The following is a 19420-nucleotide window of genomic DNA, read 5'->3' on the forward strand; positions in this document are numbered from 1 at the left end:
TCTCCATGGCGACGGGACTCGCCCCGCCCGCCCGCCCACCTCCTCCACAAAATGGCGGCGCAGGGCGATGAGGGGGGGGGAGGTCCCCCGGGTTTTGGTGGCGCCGCGCGGAGCCCGTCGGCCTGACGGGGCCTTTTTGTGTTCGTTTGTTTGTTTTGCAACCACGTTCAATCCATGTTCATGATCAGAAAGCAACGCTTCCGCTGTTAGCGCAGCATCTCGTGCGGCACGTGACCGTGCTCATTAATTAACACAGCTGTTAACGAGGGAGAGGTGGAGGTGGTTTTTATTTCCCGGTAGCAGGCAGCAGCGGGGGCAGCGGCAGCACGACACAACGCACAATGCCCTCTGCTGGCGAAAGGGCTTCTCACAGGAGCCTTGTCAAACGGCAATAAAGTTTTTACTTCATTGATTGGTTGATAAAAGAAAATCATCCCTTCCTTCACTGCTTTCCTTAAAATAGCCTCACTTGGTCATCCTTTACAAAAATACTGAAAACGTTAAATGAGCACATATAAAACTTAAAAATCACAGCACTCGTCTTTCTCTAGAGAAAGGAAAAATCGCCTTCAGAGAAAAAAAAAGTCCCTAAAAAAGTTGCATCGGCTGACTGAGAAATGAGTGGCTCGGGGAAGGGCTGGGGTTGTGGCACGGCACCCTGACATCGGGGGCTGCCTGGCATTTGTGCCTCGTGTGCTCCTGGATCTGTCCCCCCTCAGTGTGGGGAGCCCAGCACACGCCACCAGCAGCCGGGGGTTCTGGCTGTAAGGGCAGGAACACGCTTGGTTTGGGCTAGGGACAGCGGGCACGGATCTGCCTACCACAGGAAGCTTTGTGCAAGCACAGGAATCTACCTGCACCTAACAAATATCAGCAGACTTCTTTCTTCTTCTTGCTTTCTTGATTCTAGCATTTAGAAATTCACACGTGATCAATTATTCCTTTTTCTGTATCCACTTTCCCCAGCCTGTGCTCTCCTCTTACACCTGGGGAATAGGGTAAGATGCACAAGCAGCAAGACCACACATATTCTTGCCACGTTCAATTAGGAAATACCTGGAAAGAGAAACAAAAAGGCATGAGTGAGTATTCCCTGCTCCTCCAGCAGTCAGCATGCCTGACACCGACATACGGTGACTGCTGTCGTGTGAGTTCCTTTCTCACACCAATGCAAAGAGCAGATAGGTGTCACAGAGCTGTTATCTCCAGCAGGTCACCAGGAGATGCCATTCCATTCCCTGTCCCCCCGTACTGCGAGCTAGCACCCAGCTATAAAGTTTCACTTGCACCTGGAAATACACAAGATACTGTGGAGCTGGAGTGAACTTGCAGCACAACCTGTTCCTCTTTGGCTGTGTGAGCACAGAAGAGGCACTGCACCACCACACAGCTCCTGCAGCAGCCAGCTGCATCAACTGCACAGCGGCGCTCCCAGAAGCTGATCTGAGGGCCTGGCCTAACCAGTCACCCCAGACCAGTTTTTAGAACCAGCTCTCACTCCCAAGGCTCGGATGATTTACCTGCCTTTTCACAGATTATGAAACAGCTGTGAAATTTCAGCCTGAGAGCATCAGGGTGACCTGGCAGCTCATGTGGGCAGGTGGAATCCCATGCACGTGACATTCTTTTACCAGATACTGGGACCTCCTTACCCATCCATGCCCCACAGAGGGCCCCAAGAGTTCTTAACGATCCAGTAAGGAGTCCCATTTTCTTCTCCATACCCAACAGCTAGGACAGCATGGTTCACCTTGTCGGGAGTGTGCTCACATCGTGGGCTGCAAAAGAAAAATCATGCAGATTTTTTTACATAAAGCAATAGCATGTAGTTAATCATGGGTTAGACAGCAATTTTGACAGCACTTAAACTACAAAAAGAACTAATGGATACTCTGAACTTCCAACTGTGACGAGTAAGGAGGAATCACAAGAAAAGGAGATACAGCTCTGTTTTCTCACTCAGAAATTATTACTGGCTGTATGAGAGGCCAGGCTGTTAGGCTATATGGACCTTTGATCCTAGCACCTGGTCTGGCCTTCTGTTCTGAATTAACATCAACACTGTCACAGAAGAACAACCTACAACACACACACACACACACACAAAAAAAAAAAAAAAAAAAAAAAAAGCAAAAGAATTTTTCCAACGAAAAAACAGAAGTTCTTAGTGCATTTCACATGCTGCACAAGCACCAGTGAGCTCCTCGATCTCACTACACATTTTCTTGTATTTCCTTTGCACTTCCTGTTTTTAAATTGAACTCAATAAAAGTTGCTGACTTGCCATAAAGACAACACAAGCTACATGCTCCCATCTCCACAAATGCTGTTTTTACGCAATTTCAAATTGCAGATCACTAAAAGATCAACAACCACCACTACAGATTTACTCTTTTTGAATTCATTAACAGTTGGTCTGTGGAGCATAGGCTGAAACCCCTGGGACACCAATTATTCTATACACTTTGACTTTAAATCTACCTGAGACATGGTAACTTTACTTGATGTGTTCCTTAAGCTGGAGTCCTATTACAAAGTATCTTGACTGTCTCCCTGCTTTCACACCCTACTCTGCCTGTTGCTCGTGGTTAACCTTTTAAAGTAAACACTTACTGTGTTTATCGCAACAGCAAAGCCACTTGGATTCACGACACTGCCTACTCTTTCCCTTGCAGCTCCCTGGGGCAGATCACTCACACTTAGACTCTTCGTTTAATTTTCCCTGCAGTTCTACGTGACTGGGGATTCATTACCCTAAAGCGTTTTTCTAATTCTCTCCAAACATGCACTCTTCCCATTTCTTGCCCAACAGAAATCTACCCTGTCCCCATCAGCTTCTGAAGTGTACTAACCAGCCCTTTCAGTAGCTTTTTGCCTTTGCTATAGACCTGTGTTTCAAACACAGCCTGGCTTTGAGGTCAGACGGGCTCCCAGCACTAAACCGTCTGCAAGCATGCTGTTCCCTCTTCCTCATGCTGCTCCCCCTGGGAAATCAGCATTTTAAGGCTCAATTTGCTTATATTTCCAATTTTCTGTTTAAAAGGAAATGCAAGAATACAGTCCACTCCCTGTGTCCAGTGCCACAAAGAAGGAGAAATGGCGATGTGAGTGATTCCAGCCCCTCTTCCCTCTCACCCTCCAGGCTCAGAAATACTCACTTTGAATAGACTCCTTTTCTGTAGTGCATGAAGTTACTCGTCACCTCAAACGCAAAGCTCACCGGGTTGTACTTCCCCACCGCTTCCACCATGCCAGCCTCATCGTACTGCAAGAAGAGGATCCCAGGGTCATTTATCTCCTGGTTACACTGGGACCAGTCACGATGCCCCGGACCAGCAGTCAGGGCACCATGGCCATTCCTGGCTTTCTGCTCACAGGCAGAAATGTGCCTCTCATGGGCACTGAAACACAAGAACCAAGAGTTTATTATTTTCTGGAGGCGCACCCGCTGTGGAAACAAGGCAAAGGCCCTAGCGCCTGTACGTGGCTGCAGCACTCCACTGGTGCCACCTTCAGAAAAGGGAGCAGCAGGACTTTTAGGGGACTTTTAGTAGCCCACACAGGCGCAGTCAGGATGCAAATTCTTCCTGCCACGCAACACAAGCTGATGGAGAGCAGCTTTCAGAGGCAGCCACCACTGCCACGCTGCCCAGCCCTGTTCAGACACCTCCCTGCAGGCACTGGAGCTGGTTGTGTGCTTTATGGATGCCAGAGCTCACTGCAGCCTGGCAGGTGCGTGTCCTGCTGAGGGAAGGTGGGTGCAGACACCCTGCGAGCTGGGGACGAGGTGAGCCGGCCCTGTATGGGGTCAGCCAGGCCCCGTACACCCTGCAGGGAGCAGCATGCCTCAGGGCAGCCGAGCGCTTTCCATGTCAGGCCTGGCACAGCATGAATGAACGCCCTGAAATTTGGAAACGTCTCCCTCAGGGACTTACCTGCGTGATGTTGATAACATCTTTGACGAACGCAATGGCCTTGTCTGGCTGGAACTTGCACGTGCCGTTCTGTGCAGACGGAAAGCGGTCAGTGCCAGAGCCCCCTCTGCACCCCCCGCTGCAGACACGCGCCCCAGCTGCCCGGCAGTACCTCAGCCCGGTACGGGTAGGCATCCTCCCCCATCAGCCCTTTGTTATACATTATGTATTCGAAAGCTTGGCTTGGCAGGCCCCTGCAAAACAACACAGCCAGCATGCAGATTAATTAGGACAGCAACGCGGCAGCTTCTGCAGAGCACACCAGAAACCTTCCTGCACCTCCCTACAGACACGGAGAGGGAGCGAGGGGAAGGACAGCGTGCATCCCGCACCCTCTGAGGCACAAACTCTGGTCTGTTCCTGCAGCATCTCCCCACCGGTGAGCCCCAAACCAGTCCGTCCCACTGCTGGGCACAGTCCTACACGTGGGCCTGCACAGACACCCAACACCTCCTTCTCAGGGCTCCCTGGGGACAATGCCAACACAGGAGCCCCAAGACACGAGGCCACCAGGCCAAGGCCACACTGCTAACCCCGCTAACTGAGATCCACTGCTGGGGGGACTTTGGCCTCTCCTCCTGTGAGGAGGTTTTCCGTGACCTGTGCCCAGCCTGCAGTCAGGATCCGCAGCTCCCAGGGCCCCAGGACACAGCCTGGGGTGGGCAGGAGCCCCCTGAGCCCCCCTGCCGGGGGGGCACACGTGGGGATGGAAGGAAAGGGGAGCATGACCAGGGTGTGCTTGCAACAATGAGTCACGTAAAAGAGAAAACACGCAAAAGTGGTTTTCTCAGCTCTCTGAGCACTCCGAAGGGACCACTTATCTTACAGGAAAAAAAAGATTTCAGAAAGCCCTTTTTTCTGCTTCTAGCAGCACCAGTAGGAATTTACCAAAGGGGAAGCAGAGGTTTCTGTGGGTCCTTACAGCGCCATGAGATATGCGTGACCCATGAGCAATGCAATAGATAAAACTTCCCTTGCTTTCCCTAAGCATGTAAGAGCCTAGCTACACAGCACTCGTGACTGGTATCTGTTAAAAAAAAACAAGTATCAGAAGAAAAACTAATAAAGAGGAGGAACAACAGAAGTTAGGAAGTGTTGGAGACTTTGCGAAACATTCTAACCTTCAGAGAGGGTGAAATTAAAACAAGAAAATGAAACAAAACAAAACCCCAAACCATTATCCCTGATACATTTCAGCCCAGGGGAAACAACATATCGAAGATTCAAAGAAACAAACATTCCAAGGTCTGGAAGGATCCTAACACCTGAGGAAGGCTGTCAAGCACGAACCACAAGATGCTCATGTTTATTCTTCACTACTTCAGCTTACTTACCCGCTGCAGCCATGGTTGTTAAAAGCCTGAGCGCAATCAACTAACTGCTGCTCCGCCTGCAGACAAAGTTTTTGTGTCAGTGTACGTACAAACAACTGCATTCAGAGCCAGGGAGACGGCACACAACGGGCAACATCTGGGTGCTGCTCCTATGGAGGCAGCCCCAGTGCGATCTGGAGTCACCCCTCTGGACAGGGCTACCACTGCCCGAGGCAGAAGGAGGAGGAAGAGGAGGGGAATGCGGCTCCCTGGGGAAGGCGCCTTCCTTCTCCGGCCTGCTGACACCGCCTGGCCCCCAGGCACTGGCTGAGATCTCGTCCAAAGGTCAAGTTTGTTTTTAACACTAACACCCAGCCCTCGGGTATGTCACTTGAGCGGCTGCTGCCTTTCCGGCCTTCAGAACAGAAAGGCTCCAGGAGCTCAGGAGTGTCCCCCCCGCGCTGCTCTCAATGCTCAGCCCCCGTGGCCTCATCCTGCTCCGAAAAAGGCTCTGCCCAAGGCTGGGAGCAATGGGGCACTCAGACCATGAGCAGGGACAGCGATGGGCACATCCCCAGGGACACAGAGCTCCTGGCTTCGTGCAGCTGCAGAGCTCTGCCCGCCGCAGGGACCCCTCTTACCAGGGAGAGCAGCTTTCCCGTGGCAATCGCGATCGCCGACTCCAGGCACCCCGTGGTTGAAAAGGTCCAGCAGCTCCCGCAGGGGCCCTGCGTTAGGAACAGGGGAGAAACTGGTCTGCAGTGCTCAGCGGGGTCACCAGCCAGGGCAGGAGGCATGGGAGGCATGGGAGGCTGCTGCCTCTTCCCACCCCAGTCCCGAGGGGGTCCCTGGGCAAAAAAGCCCACAGCAGTGCTCTCCTGCTCCTGCTGCACTGCCCATCGCTCCCGCTCCTCACCTGGTTTTTCACAGGTGTCACGTAGTTCCCTTTCTTCCTCCAGTCAACAGAGTCTGGATACGGCCCCGAGCTGCGCAGGAAGTTCCCCTTCGTGGCCGAGCAGTTCTAGAAGCGAGGCAGGAGGGCTGCGGGCTCGGGTCACACAGCCACGGGGTGCTGGCCCTCGGGTGGGCGCGGAGCCCCCCGCGGCACAGAGCCCCCCATGGCATGGGCTCCCTATGAACCCACCTGGGGCTCTCTCCACAGGTACATCTTTTTGAACTCCGTGAAGGTCAGATCGGAGAACTGGTTGAGGCCCACTTATATGAAAAAAGGAGGGAGGAGGAATGCTTTATTAACCACAGAAGGGCGCTGAGGGTGGGGGGGCGAGGCCGGGGGCAGGGGCAGCTCCTACTTTCGAAGCTGTGGTTGCCGGCGTTGTGCTCGTCGATGCGCCGCTTGTTGCCCACGAAGACCCGCAGCCGGTGCCCGTACTCTGCCGGCCCGTAGCGCCTCCCGTTCTGCCACGAGGCGCACAAGTGGCAGCGCCCCCCGGGCACCCCCCCCGAGCCGCCCCCGGCCCGCACGGAGCCGCCCCGGCCCCGCGCCCCCGGGGAGCCGCTCCCGGCCCGGCCCGGCTCGGCTCGGTCCCCGGCGGCAGCGGAGCTTTACCTGCAGCATCCAGGCCTTGAAGAGCTGCTCCTCTGCGGGAGAGAGGACAGCGGCATGGCGGCGGCTCGCCCGGCTCGGCTCGCCCCAGCCCGGCTCAGCCCAGCCCGGTTCGCCCCAGCCCGGCACGGCTCGGCTCAGCCCGGCTCGCCCCAGCCCGTCCCCGGCCGAGCAGCTCGGGCCCGGCGAGCACCCGGAGCGGCGCAGCGAGCCGTGCTGACCCGAGCCGTGCTGACCCGAGCCGTGCCGTGCTGACCCGAGCCGTGCCGACCCGAGCCGTGCCACCCCGTCCCCTCCCGGTACCTTGCGCTGTGACCGCCGAGGCGGCGGCGGGCGCCAGGAGCGCGGCCAAAGCCAGCAGCACGGGGTAGCCCATCGCCGAGCCGTGCCGAGCCGTGCCGAGCCGAGCCGTGCTGAGCCTCCGCGGGGCGGAGCGGGGCACCCGGGCCCTCCCCGGGGCGGGCCGGACCCGCCGCCGCCAGGCCCCCCCCCCCTCCCGGGCACGGCTCCCCCTGACCCCCCCCTCCGGAGCAGTGCGGGGCCGGCGTTTGGCCCCGGGTCAGGCTGATAAAAACGGCAGCAGTCCTCGTTCACCCTGAGATAGAATAGATTTATTAGCAAGAGGTAATCAGGAAACATATATTTTTACAAAAATGGAAATATTTTTCCAAACAAGCTGTAAGTTGAAATATTTTAGGGCTTGAAATAGAATTCTCATACCACGAGGTATTGCTTACAGCAAAAGTTTTCTGTCTGTTATAGTGGAGCATGCCTGCCACTTTAAAGTTAAACTGTGTTTATATACTGTACAATGTAAAAAATACATGGTAATATTCACAGAATAAGCACTACATTACTATATTCCTGCTAGAAGGTGGTTAGACAGGATTACAGTATATGTAATAAAAACACTCGGTCATTTTGTCTAATTCTACATCATGTTACTCAGTTGTCACAAGGAATACGGAGCTGTAGCATATCAACAGGAGCTTGCGGGAGCAGAATGCAGCTAAGGGCACGAGGTCCGTTTCCTCTCCCCGCTCGCAGCGGGCTCGGTTCCGCGCAGGAGCCCCCTGGCAGGGGGTGGTGGCACACAGGGAGGACAGCTTGGTCCGCTGGGGTGGCTCGGACGGGTGGGTGCTGTCCCGCTGCCCTGCAGAGCCGGGGCCACGGCCACGTCCCCCTGCCCTGCAGCCCGGTGCCACGCAGCCGCTCCCCAGGCTGGGCAGGGGAGGCGAGTGCCCGCGCGGCTCCTGTACGTCCCCCCCCGCCCTGCTGTCCCCGGCCCCCTCGAGAAGAGCAAATGACAAAAATTAACATCGTCGAAAAGAAACCGGGACTCCAGCAAAGTGTCAACGCGTGAAACCTCAAACAACGCGGGGAATCCTACGCGAGGGCTACTGCAGCCTAACACCGAGGGGCTGGGTTTGCTCGGAGAAGCACAGAGGTGGGAGTCACTGCAGGGCGCCCGACATGAACAAGGAGCTATGTACAGGATGCTAGAGCGTGTGTACACGAGCAGCCGCCGGCCGCTCTCCGGCTTCAGGAAGGCAGCTTGGGCTCTATTCGCAGGGACGCTTCGTAAAGGGTCTCCTCATCCATCACGAACGTCTGGTCCAGCAGGTACTGCGTCACCTGGGGACGGGGCAGAGCGTTAGCACTGTGCTCACCTCCACCCCGCACCTAACGCTGAAATAAGGAACAGGGAGAGGCCGAGAAGGGCCCGCGGTTCCTGCCAACAGACACAGGCACTGCACGTGCTTATCCCACCCCAGGATTGCAAAGTCACCCAGTCCCCACTTGCTCTTCTGCTTTTCTTGCCTAGCCGTCCTCTGCAGGGCTGTGTTATCAGCCACACAGCTCTCTTAGGTTGAGAACACCAAATCCTGATAACGAAGGCCCTCTAACCTTAGCACAGGGAACGCAGGCTCTTGCTGTGGGAATGCTGCTGACAGGGCAGGACATTTGCTCTGGTGTTAGCAGAAAACCTGCTAGCAGTTCCTGGGAGAGTTTTTCCCCAGTGCCATTTTGGGTCCTGGTGCAGCTGGTGCTGGCTGGAGGGGGCATGGGGTGGGGGGGTTGCGGTCAGCTGGCAGCAAAGCACCAGCAGCAGTTGCACTCGGGTTTGGCAGTTTTCAGTGGGTTTCTCAGGCCTGGGGAGCTTTCACGGACACTTCTCCCTTCCCCAAGCACCAGAGGCCAAGAGGAGGCAGGGATTTATCTGGTGCGTCCCGGTGAGACCCAGCTGCACCAGCCTGGCCCCTCGCGGGTACCAGGCTGTGGGTACCAGGCTGCAGAAGTGAAAATCAGAGCCTGGATCCCAGCTGGTGGTCATGGTCCAGAGGAACATGAGCAGCTCCTGCCACCACCCCAGGAGCCCCCAGCACCCCAGGGGGGGTTTGGTGCCACGGCTGGGGCATGGCCCAGGCTCAGCGGATGGCTGCAGGGCAGAGGCACTGCTCCAGGATGGGCCCTGCTGCTTCTGGAGAGCAAGAGCCCTGCAGGCAGCGGAAACCCCGCACCACGACGATGTTTCCTGGGTGGTTCCCTTGTGCAGCAGCAGAGGAAGCACGAGGGTGGCCACAACTTGCCATCTCCTCACACATGTGGGGTACCGCATGGCAGAGGCCACCAGCGCCAGGCTGTGTGGGTGGGACAGTCTGTAACTCAGCACGGTGACTCCTCCTGGTCTCTAGCCTGGGCTGGGACAGCCCAGCTGCAAGCTGGCTGCTTGGCACAACTTTTGGGGGCCGGGGTAGGACACAGAATGGCTCTGCTCTGTGCAAAGCTGCTGAGGGAAATGGCAGCACCGAGGGAGGGCACAGCCGCTGTGCTGCATCGCACTGTGGTCCCTGCAAGCAAGCAGTGTGTGCGCTTTATCATCACTCCAAGCAGCCCCAGGAGCACCCCAGGGTGCTGGCTGCTAACCGCCCACCCTGCCCACCCCACACATAGCTGGCCAAGGCAGCCCTTGGTGCACACATCGCAGGTCCTGTGCTGTTAGCCACGCGCTGCGGGTGCACGGGGCGCTGAGCGAGCACAGCCTGGACACGACCCCAGCTCTGCCGAACACCCACAACGGCAGGAACCACATCGGGAGGAAGGTCAATGCTCAGCCTGTGCTGGGCCTGTTGCATCCAGGCGTGGCGGCTGCCTGAAGCAACGCCTCCCCTGCAGCACCCAGGGGAGCTGCTGCGGCTGCCCTCGGTCCCTGCAGCCCTGCTGAGCCCCTGCAGCACAGCACAGCAGCAGCAGGGAGGCACCAGCCACGCTTCTGCTGCAGCAGCAAACACCAAGGGAGCCACTTGTTACTCATTCCTCCTTTCAGCCCCAGGTAAAACACGAGCTCTGGCCAAGTGCCTGCCTGGGAGCCGCTCTCCTGCACAGGGGAACCCCCCACCATGAACCCCCTCACCCCCTCGCTGTGCACGGCTCTGCTGCTCCCCAGCCACTCCAAGCACGGGGAGCACAGAGGTCCCACATCTTCCCCAAAGGAGCTGCCACAGATCCAAGGCTTGGGTGCTGCAGCTCAGGTGGGGCACGAGGAGAGGAGGGAGTGTGCGGCCCTCATACCTTAGGCTGGTGCTCGATCTTGTAGGAGGTTTGCTGGAACTGGCGGATCTCTCTTATGATGTGGGAAATCTGTCCAGGGAGAGGACAAAGCTGCTGTTAACGGCCCTGCCACCAGCACTGCCACCACGTCCCGGCACCAGCGGGGCAGCGAGCCACCGCCCTGCCCGCATCCTTCCACCCCAGCACACAGCGGGGCCGCCTGGTCCCCTTTGTACCTGTCCAGGACCCAGAGCCACCGGTCCCACCGCCTGGCACAGCGGGGCCACAGCACTCACCATCCTCATTTTGGAGAAGTTCACCAGCCCGTCCTCGGTGTAATTGGGGGTCCCCTCCTCTATGAAGGCCAGGTCGGTCAGGTACATCCCCAGGTAGGGGACACAAGGAGGGTCGCAGCTTCAGGAGCGAATGGGAAACGAACGAGAGAGAAAACTTCCTTACTCGGGGCTTGCCTGGGCTCTGCAGGGGAGGGAGAAGGGTCGGGCCCCGCGGAGGTCAGGGTTTGAAGGGTTCTCTAACGCACAGGGACTCCAGAGCTCATCCCTGCAGCCTCCCTGCAGGCTGACACCATCAATGAAACCCACCCGGGAGGCCCTTTTGTTCACGCCTTCCCGCACCACTGCCCAAAGGAGCAGCACATTATTTGGGATTGCTCCGCCAGCTGCCTGCTGGACGGGACTTCCCGTCAGCACGGGCTCTGAAATGAGCTCGGGAGCGAGGTCTGGACCGGGGGTGCCTGCACAAAGCGAGAGCCTCCCCGACGGGGCGCAGCGCTGGGCTGGGACCTGTGCCAGCCGCGGGGCATCGCCGCCCACACTTACTTCTTCAGCGCCTCCCTCAGGTTCTTGAACCTGCCCTCCGACGACACCAGCTTCTGCAGCTTGTCGATCAGAGCCTTCGTCTGCAAGAGACCCAAGGGTTTGGGGCAGGGTGGGAAGAGACCCCGTCCCCGGGGCCGACCCATGCTGCCCACCCTGCTGCAGCCGCTGCGAGGAGCTGAGCGAGCGCTGGAAAGCAAAAACCTCCAGCATGTACTAGGGATTGGCAATGCACAGCTCCCCTCCCCTACCTCCCACCTGCTCCTTCTCCAGTGCCTGTCTAAATTTACAGGTTTGGCTTTTTGCAGGAAAAAAAACAACCCACGATGTTTCAGATTCCGAGAGGAGCCCACACAGCAGCTCCGGCAGCCCCTGGGCTCAGTCAGACTCGATACAAGCTATTTCTGTACCAAGTAAACCAACACGTGAATTAATTTTGCTCGTCCATATTTGGTACAAGGAGCCCAAAAAACAGCTTAAAGAAGCGCGCACACGTGTGCACTGCAACAACCACGCTTCAGAAAAGGCTCCTGGGGCTGCAGGCACAGCCAGCCTGACCCGACGGCTCAGCCCCGCGCCGTACCTGCTTGGAGACCTTGAGCCAGGTTTTCTTCAGGCGGAAGATGGCACTGCGGTTGAGGGAGGAGGTGATCTCCAGCACGGCGTTGTAGTTGTGCAGGCAGCGGCAGATGTCCGCCACGGCCACCCACTTCTCGATGGAGCTCACCCGCGCGTTGATCTCCTCGTTGCGCAGGATCTCAGACGCTATCAAGTTACTGACCTTCAGGAGGACAACAGCCCCAGCCCGGAGTCACAAGGGCAGCAGCCTCTCCCCCCCCCCTCAGCCACAAGCTTTCCAGCTTTTTTTTTTTACAAGATTTCCCTTTTTTACAAGATTTCCCTTCGCTGCAGCAGCAATGGGCGCAGAGGAGCCCGCACGCCTGTGCCACGAGGCACCCCACCTGCGGTGTTCCCCAGAGCACCGAGCACCCATCGAGCACAGACGGAGGCAGACAAAACCTGCAGCCCCCCAGCCCTGGCCAGCACTGGGCCAGGTGTGGCTGTGCTGCTGCTCCTGCGCCCTGTCCCTGCCCGCTGGCCGCACTTACGTCATTGAAGTGCTTTGTGTTTTTCATGATATAAGGAGTCCTCTCGTTCTTCTCCAGCTTCATCCAGCCTTGCCCAAAGAACTCCCTGTGAAGGACACCGTGCACAGCAAGGCTCCTTCCCCATCATCCCGCAGCACCCAGGCCCTACCAGCCCTCGGGGTGGCCGGGACCCCCCGTCTGGGCTCCAGGTGGACCCTGCGGGTGGGGGGGTGCTGACCAGGGGATGGGAGGAGACCCCCCCGGCCACGTGGGACACTTACTCGTACGGGATCTTCTTGAAGACGAGGTGATCGAGCAGCGTCAGCTGCTCCGCTATTTCCAGAGCCGAGTGGTTTTCAAAAGGCTCTGCTTTGACCCCCTCGGCCTAAACAGCAAAGGTGACAATTAGGGCCAATTCGTTAAGACTTCTCACAACTCAGACATGAAATAAGGCCAAAAGGAATCTCCAGCACCAAGAAATGCACCAAGCAGCCAGGAGGGAGCTCACGGGGCAGGGTCCCCGCGTCCCACCAGCACTGGGATCTGCTGGCTTCGTGCAGACCGGGGAGCTTTAACCCCGTTACCACCCGTGCACATGTGCGAACACCAAATTAACTCATCTCGACTGCAGTAATTAGGTGTCAGCTCCGGAACAGGCCCCGGCACGCTGATTTCTGTAACCGCTGCCTTTCTGCTCCACGTCTGTTTAATTAATAAAGCACCAGGGAGTCCCAGCTGGAGCAGCACCGCTCCACAAACATCCGTGGGGTCAGCAGAGCGAGGACCCGGAGCTGCTCGGGATGGCTTTTCCAGGGGGTGTCCATAAAAGCAGCACGAACAGGGACATCTCTGTCCCCTGGCTGCAGCTGCCCAGGTGCCCGCAGCCCCCACCCAAACCGGGGGGGCTGGGGCACAGCCACAACTTCTGCCCCCAGACCCTGTACAGGGCCCTCACGCAGGGACCTGGCTGTGCTTTGGCACTAACACCTCAAATCCCTGCCCTGCCTGCAGGTCGCTGCTTTTCCTGGGTGTTTTCCTTAAAGCTGGGCTCCTCGGGAGGAGGGGCAGCCTGAAAACCTGGCTTTGTTTGTGCTCTCCCCTTCAAAGGCAGTTTGCAGCACCAGTGACTGCAGACAAAAGCCTAAAAAACCCTGCAGGGACTCAAAAACTCCAGAAACCAGGAGGCAGATCCGAAGGCACTGTTATTTCAGGTGCACCAGGCCGATTTGAAGTGGCTCTTGGTTTTTGCCTGGGAACCGGCCTTGTTTTTGCTAAACACAGAGAAGTGGCACCCGAGCTGCAGCCTCCCCGAGGTGTGTAAGCTCACTGCACGCTCCCTGGGCTCTGCTCACAGGCACAGCTCTGTGCTGGAGCCAGCTGTGCTAACACTCATTGCTCTGAGCCCACACACAGGACGAGGACACGGGGACACCGGGAGCCACGGAGTTCTCCTGCGCCCCTCGGGCGGACGCATCCACATGTCTCTGCATTGGTGCTGCTGGGGGTGCAGATGGACAGACGTGGCTAGGGCAGGATCAGAGCTGCCAGCACCAGCAGCACACCCAGCTGTGCTCACTGCTGGCCCTGTCCTTAAACCTGTCCCTGCGCTGTGACACCCTGACAGTGGCCCTGGAGAGCTGCTCCCTGCCAGGCCGGGTGTGCACAGGTCCCGGGGGGCAGGAGGAACCCCGCAGGGCCCTGTGCAGCCTCCATCTGTCCATCTGTCTGTCCAGCCACAGCAACAGGACCTCCTCAGGGCTGCTGTGCCGCCGCCTGCCCAGCACCTTGTCAAGCAACCAGAGGGAGTGAGGAGGGGGGAGGCACTCACCATCTGCACCACCTCCTCCAGGGTTATCTGGTTGTCTCCGGGATCCTCCTGCGTCAGAGTCCTGCAGCACAAAAAGGCAGCGCTGCCTCAGCTGGGGAAGCGGTGGGGCCACGGCGTGCCCTCGTGTTCATGGGCTTTCACAGGAACTTGGTGTTAAGCACCAGTGAGAGGCACAAGGGGTGGAGGTGGCATGCCCTGCTTGTGGCCCCCGCGCTCCCGTTGCTGCTCGGATGCGCAGGGACGCAGAGAGCCTTTCCTCTTTGCAGGCACCTCCTGAACCTGCTGCCAGACCCCGTGCTAGGGTTTCATGCCTGCTTTTATCCTGGGTGAGAGCTGAAAGCAGCCGCCGAGAGCCTGGCACAGCACCCAGGAAAAGCAAACGGCACCAAGGGCCCTTTACCTTATAATGTTGGCCGCCGCTTTTCTCTCCTGGGTCAGGAGCTCGGGATCGTGAATAACTTCCTCCAGAAAGCTAATCACTCTGAACTTCAGCTCCTCGTTGGTTTCAAAGTCCTGCCAAAACAGGCACAGTTACAACTTGAATCAATTGTACTCGCATTGTAGCTCTCCTTGCTGCCTGCCTAAAGCCTGGCTTTAATCCCCGCGCTACCCACGGAGGGGGCACAACGGGGCCGGCTGCTCCCACCCCGCAGCGCCTTGGCCAACACCCTGGGGAAAACCAGCAGGAAATGCTCTGGCTCATTCTGTAATTTGCATTGGCATCTCCTGGACTGGGAGAAACCCGTGGCCCTTCCCAGTAACAACTGGGGGGTGCCTGCGCCCAGTGCCCCTCCCCAGCCAGCTGTGCCCTAGCCTGGAGAAACGGGCAGCAGAGGGGGACAAGGGACAGCAGGGGAAGCCCCGGGCTCTGACCCTGATAGCATCCTGCAGCCTCTGTGCAGGAATCAAACCCAGCTAACACATTTCCAGCAGCACCATGCTGTGGTATCCAGCAGGAGGATACCAGCAGGTCCCACCCCTCCTCGTGTGCACACCAAATATGCAAACGCTGCAATCAAACCACCTCGTCCCTCGTGCCATGCACGAGAAGCTCCAGCTCCCCTGCTTGGCAGCTTTCATCTCCTCCCCATGTCCACTCATTTGCTTAATTAAAAAAAAAAGGCAAATTGCCTTTCCAGCTGGAGCCTGGCTGAGCCCACAGGAATGCAGCCGAACCTGTGCCAGCGCTGAGCGACCCCAAAGAGCTCTCCAAGGCCCCTGAGCTGCCCAGCCCCTGCGTCGTGTGGGAGCCCCCCGAGCCTGGGACCCCCCAGTGCCCATCCCAGCCCCCCCGAGCACACCTGTGAGTGTTTGGAGACCCAGTGCCGCAGCACGTTGAGGACCCTGTTGGTGGCTGCTCTCCGGATCACAAACTCCTTGTCCCCGTTCCGCTGGTCGGTCGGGAAGCCTGCAAGGACGGCCCGTCATTTAGCACAGCCACAGCTCCGCCAGGGATGGCTCAGGGCTATTTGCAGGACGGCTGGGAGGCAAAACCCCAGCTCTCCCAGCACCGTGAGGATGCAGGAGCCGGCAAGGCTCAGGGCAGGGGGTGCCTGGCTGCTCACACGGTGCTGACCCCAGAGCCAGACACCACGGAGATGGGCACCCACAGGGCTTGTCCCCGCAGCGGGGCAGCCCGGGGCCGTGTACCTGCGCTGGCGAGGGACATCCTCCGGTACTTCTCCTTGGTGGGCGTCCCCTCGTTGGCCCCCGCCGTGGCTATGGCGAAGGCGGAGGCGGCGGACAGGGCGCTGCGGGTGCTGTCGAGCTCCCGGCAGGACGGCATCACCACGCCGTTGTTGTAGGAAAACAAGGAGAAGTCTGGGGGGACACAGCAGCACTCAGCCCCGGCAGCAGCCCCAGGCAGTCCCCTCCCCGCAGCACCCCGTCCCCGTGCCGAGCCCCCCGCCCTCACCACCCCGCATCTTGCCCAGGGGGTGGGCGGCTCTGGGCACTGAGGTTTCATCCAGCACAGCTCTAAGAGAGGTTAAACCCGCAGGGTGCTGTAGGTAACATTCAGGTTGCTACAGGGGAGAACCTATAAGGTCAGAGCTTGGGCTCACGTTTTTGCAGTGTAACTCACTCCTAAAATGCCAGATCAGCACAGAGCTGGGGGAGAGGGAACAGGAGACCCAGTAAGGAGCACAGATGCAGACCAGCTCTGCGATCTGGGCCAGGGACTTTGGCATTTCCCAGTTCCCTTGCAGCAAACTAAAGGGTGGAGCCCTGCTCCTTTCCACGTCCGCCTTAGGTTTATGCCTGCATCTTTCAGCAGGTCTGTAGGGCAGGCTCGAAGGCAGAGGGCAGCTGCCAACGGCCCATGAGTTGGATGCGCACGGCTCCCTCGTTACCTGATGAGTTTTTGCACTTGATGGACTTCGGAGTAGTCGGAGACTTTGTGGGGGAAGTTTCAGCCTCTGCCTCGTCGCTCTGGTTGGGGTCAGTGTCGGACTCCTCCCTGACGGACACGTCTGAACCTGGGAGAAGCAGGGGGCACAGCATGAGCACTGCTGGAAACGCACGTGGTGCAGCCCCAAATCTTCCAGGCTTTCCCCACAGACCCGGCTGCTCCTTCCAGAGGGACATGGAGGGCGCTTGGCCGGCAGCCTGGGTCAGGACAGTGTCGAGGCACAGACATTGCAGCCGGGGGGCTGCAGCCTTTTCCCATTCCCTTTAAGGATGGGGGGCATCTCGTACAGGATGGGGTCACAGCTCACGGTGCCACAGCCGTGCGCCCCCACCCCTGCCCGCACCAGCCCACAGGGACTCACTCTGCTTGCTCGGCAGCGATTCCTCCTGCTTTTCTGAGGCTGCTTCTCCTTCGTCGGGGATTTTGTTGGGGTAGTTACTGGACACGTACAGTTTGTTTATGTCCAGAGTGGTCTTGCTGAACGGAGCCATGGACGAGTACATGCTTGCATAGCCGTTGGAGGAGCAGCTGAGCGCAGCCAGGTCCAGCGCCTTCCCCCCCGTGATGATGGGGATGTTGAGGGAGAGCTTCCTGCGCCGGCTGGGGGACGAGGACTTGGTGATGGAGAGGGGGGGCGGCGAGGAGAACTTGCGGTTGGCCCTGGGGGACTTGGGGGGCTCGCCGTAGAGCAGCTTGTTGTTCTGGCTGTTGGCAAACAGGAGCTCCAGGGACCTGGGCAGAGGGAGGGGGAGAAGGGCGAGCTGGCACCCGCTCTGCGGTGGTGGTGGTGGCTCCAGGGCCACTCAGCAGTGCTGGCTCTGGGGGGGGCTCCAAGCCACAGTGGGGGCAGCCCCAGGGCATGGCCCCCGCAGGGTGAGCCCCTGCTGTCCACTCCTGCTCCAAGGCAGGGCACGGGCAGGGTTTACCAACGGGGTGGGATGACCACAGGGCAGCCCCAGAGCCCAGAAAACCAGAGGACGGACTGGGGACAAAGAAAGGCACCATGGGGGGCGCAGCCTCCCCCCACCGTGCACCCTGCAGGCCCTTAAGGGGCAGAAACCATCCCGCCACGGGGCCTCACCGGGCAGGGATGGCGCTGATCGGCTTCTTGTAGATCGTGATGAGCTTGTCGAGGACGACCAGGGCGGTGGTGAAGACGCGGTAGGAATGCAGGAATGTGTTCAGAAAGTCAATGCTCAGGAACCGCAGGTCCGTCAGCCTCTCCAGGAGCCGTTCCACGCTCGCATAGCGGATCTGGAGGACCTTGCAGGAATTCATCGTTTTACTGAACCTAATGTCAACATCATCACAATACAAGCTGGCATCAGACCTGCAGAGAAACAAGATATCTGTGGTTCCAGCCTGGGACGAAACCAAGGGCTGCTGAGCGAGAGCAGCTGCACCTGAGACGTGTGGGGCCACGGAAAAGGGGTGGGGGCTCCTCGGTGGGAAGGAGCCTCGCGCACGTGGGGGTGCCATGGGAACGCTCCCGGGGAAAAATGGGAATTCAGCCCCCCAAAGTGGGCGGAAATTCTGCACAGTGCTCAGCAGGCAGATGGAAAGGGTCGGTATCTGCCAGGCCATAATAATGCCTCCTGAGCCTCGCCCAGCACCGGTCCTTGCAGCAACGCAGACTGGGGGCAGCAGCAGGGCCGCACACCTCTCCCACCTGCTGCATGGTGATTTGGGCAGTACCGGGGCGCTCAGCCGCGGGGGGAGCTGTGCTGGAGCGGGGCAGGGCAGCGGCCCTGCAGCACCCGGCCGTGCCCGGCTCTGGCAGCACTCACTTGATCATCTGGGGAACGGTGACCTTGGAGTTCTCCTCGAAGGCGTTCATCATCAGGCCGTTGCAGCGGATGTTGTCCACGCACTGCAAGTGGCACGGGTGGGACGTGGGAGAGGGCAGCGGCAGTGAGGACAGCCCCATTTGGCATCCCCCCGAGCTCTGCGAGGCCCCGGCTGGCACAGCGTGCTGCCAGGCACCGGGCACCGCAGCAGACCCCAGAAACCTGCGCTCCCCCCTCACCGCCCCCGCTGAGCTCCTCGCTCCGGGGCTTGGCAGCTCGGTCCTACCTGGCTGATGTCACTGGTCCAGGCAGCCTTCTCCTGCCTGGACGATGCCACGAGGATGACAGTGAAAGATGAGGCATCTTTTGGCTCCACCACAATTTTGAAGTCGAGGTGGTCGATGTCTTGCCCCGACGCTTTTGCTTTGGAATAGGAAAAAACAAACACAGAGCTTTCAGGAAGGGTTCTCCACCCCCTTCTCCCCAGGATACGCTGTATTTAAGGCTTTTTTAAGGCTCGTTGCATTTTGAGGGTTGTCTGGGGTGAGGACACGATGGGTTCCTGAGAAAGGCTCTGTGCTTGCCAGCTCAAGTCTGCACGCCACCAGCACAGCGTGGCCTCGTGTTCGGGCCCAGTGCTGTGTGCCAGGGGAGAGTCTGGCTCCAGCTGAGGGTTGGAAAACCTGTAATGAGGGCAGGAGAAAGGGACCTGTGCTCTTCTGCAACTGATCTGTAATTAAGCAGGCACGGCTGAGTGTCCAGCATCTTTCCCTTTTGCACTGAGCTGTGTGGTGCTCGCTGCCTGCCTGGGAAGGATTATTTGCATACGTGTGCATCTGTCTGGTACACGGTAACTAATTTACCTAATTACATTCAGCCAGGAGATTATGACTTCCTTGACTCTGTTCAGGGCCTGAATCTGCTCCAGGAGCTCTGTGCAGCCAGTTTTACCCCGCACGGAGGGACTGTAGGAGCTTCCAGGGGGGAATTTCCACACCAGTTACAGGGGACACCGGCAGCACCGCGCACGCTGTGACTGCCCCCAGGGCCGCGGGGGCGCAGAGGGCA

At 58.5% G+C, this 19420-nt stretch overlaps 2 protein-coding genes across 4 annotated transcripts in view; both read right to left on the minus strand.

Moving 5' to 3' along the window:
* Positions 1-270: 270 nt before the first annotated feature.
* Positions 271-7312, minus strand: CTSH (cathepsin H). The gene is made up of 12 exons (XM_027466110.3): positions 7155-7312; positions 6855-6886; positions 6598-6703; positions 6432-6502; positions 6204-6308; positions 5929-6015; positions 5309-5364; positions 4087-4168; positions 3936-4004; positions 3159-3265; positions 1653-1778; positions 271-1056 (listed from the first exon to the last, which is right to left on the minus strand). Exons 1-12 carry the CDS (start codon positions 7225-7227, stop codon positions 981-983), a joined length of 990 nt encoding a protein of 329 aa, XP_027321911.1. The 5' UTR covers positions 7228-7312; the 3' UTR covers positions 271-980.
* Positions 7313-7440: 128 nt separating this feature from the next.
* Positions 7441-19420, minus strand: part of RASGRF1 (Ras protein specific guanine nucleotide releasing factor 1) — a 78053-nt gene continuing 66073 nt past the window's right edge. For 2 of the 3 annotated variants that reach the window (XM_038184817.2, XM_027465699.3), the window contains exons 12-27: positions 18639-18775; positions 18353-18435; positions 17647-17895; positions 16927-17297; positions 16507-16632; positions 15806-15976; positions 15457-15563; positions 14556-14668; positions 14156-14216; positions 12609-12712; positions 12349-12433; positions 11823-12020; positions 11243-11322; positions 10700-10817; positions 10425-10493; positions 7441-8486 (exon numbers count right to left, since the gene is read on the minus strand). In XM_038184817.2, coding sequence (XP_038040745.1) covers positions 8394-8486; positions 10425-10493; positions 10700-10817; positions 11243-11322; positions 11823-12020; positions 12349-12433; positions 12609-12712; positions 14156-14216; positions 14556-14668; positions 15457-15563; positions 15806-15976; positions 16507-16632; positions 16927-17297; positions 17647-17895; positions 18353-18435; positions 18639-18775 — 2165 coding nt within the window. In that variant the 3' untranslated portion in view covers positions 7441-8393. The remainder of the gene's footprint in view (positions 8487-10424; positions 10494-10699; positions 10818-11242; positions 11323-11822; positions 12021-12348; positions 12434-12608; positions 12713-14155; positions 14217-14555; positions 14669-15456; positions 15564-15805; positions 15977-16506; positions 16633-16926; positions 17298-17646; positions 17896-18352; positions 18436-18638; positions 18776-19420) is intronic. The other variant, XM_027465701.3, reaches the window with a different exon arrangement.

Source organism: Anas platyrhynchos, chromosome 11 (assembly GCF_047663525.1).
Source record: "Anas platyrhynchos isolate ZD024472 breed Pekin duck chromosome 11, IASCAAS_PekinDuck_T2T, whole genome shotgun sequence".
Taxonomy (NCBI): Eukaryota; Metazoa; Chordata; class Aves; order Anseriformes; family Anatidae; genus Anas; species Anas platyrhynchos.

What these genes read in the sequence shown, in the direction of transcription:
- CTSH (XM_027466110.3), bottom strand. Translation starts at nt 7,227, where the DNA reads ATGGGCTACCCCGTGCTGCTGGCTTTGGCCGCGCTCCTGGCGCCCGCC. An exon ending in CGGGAAAGCTGCTCTCCCTG is followed by an intron (nt 5,365 to 5,928) that starts GTAAGAGGGGTC and finishes CTTTGTCTGCAG; the next exon opens with GCGGAGCAGCAGTTAGTTGA. An exon ending in ATGTTATCAACATCACGCAG is followed by an intron (nt 3,266 to 3,935) that starts GTAAGTCCCTGA and finishes CTCTTCTTGCAG; the next exon opens with TACGATGAGGCTGGCATGGT.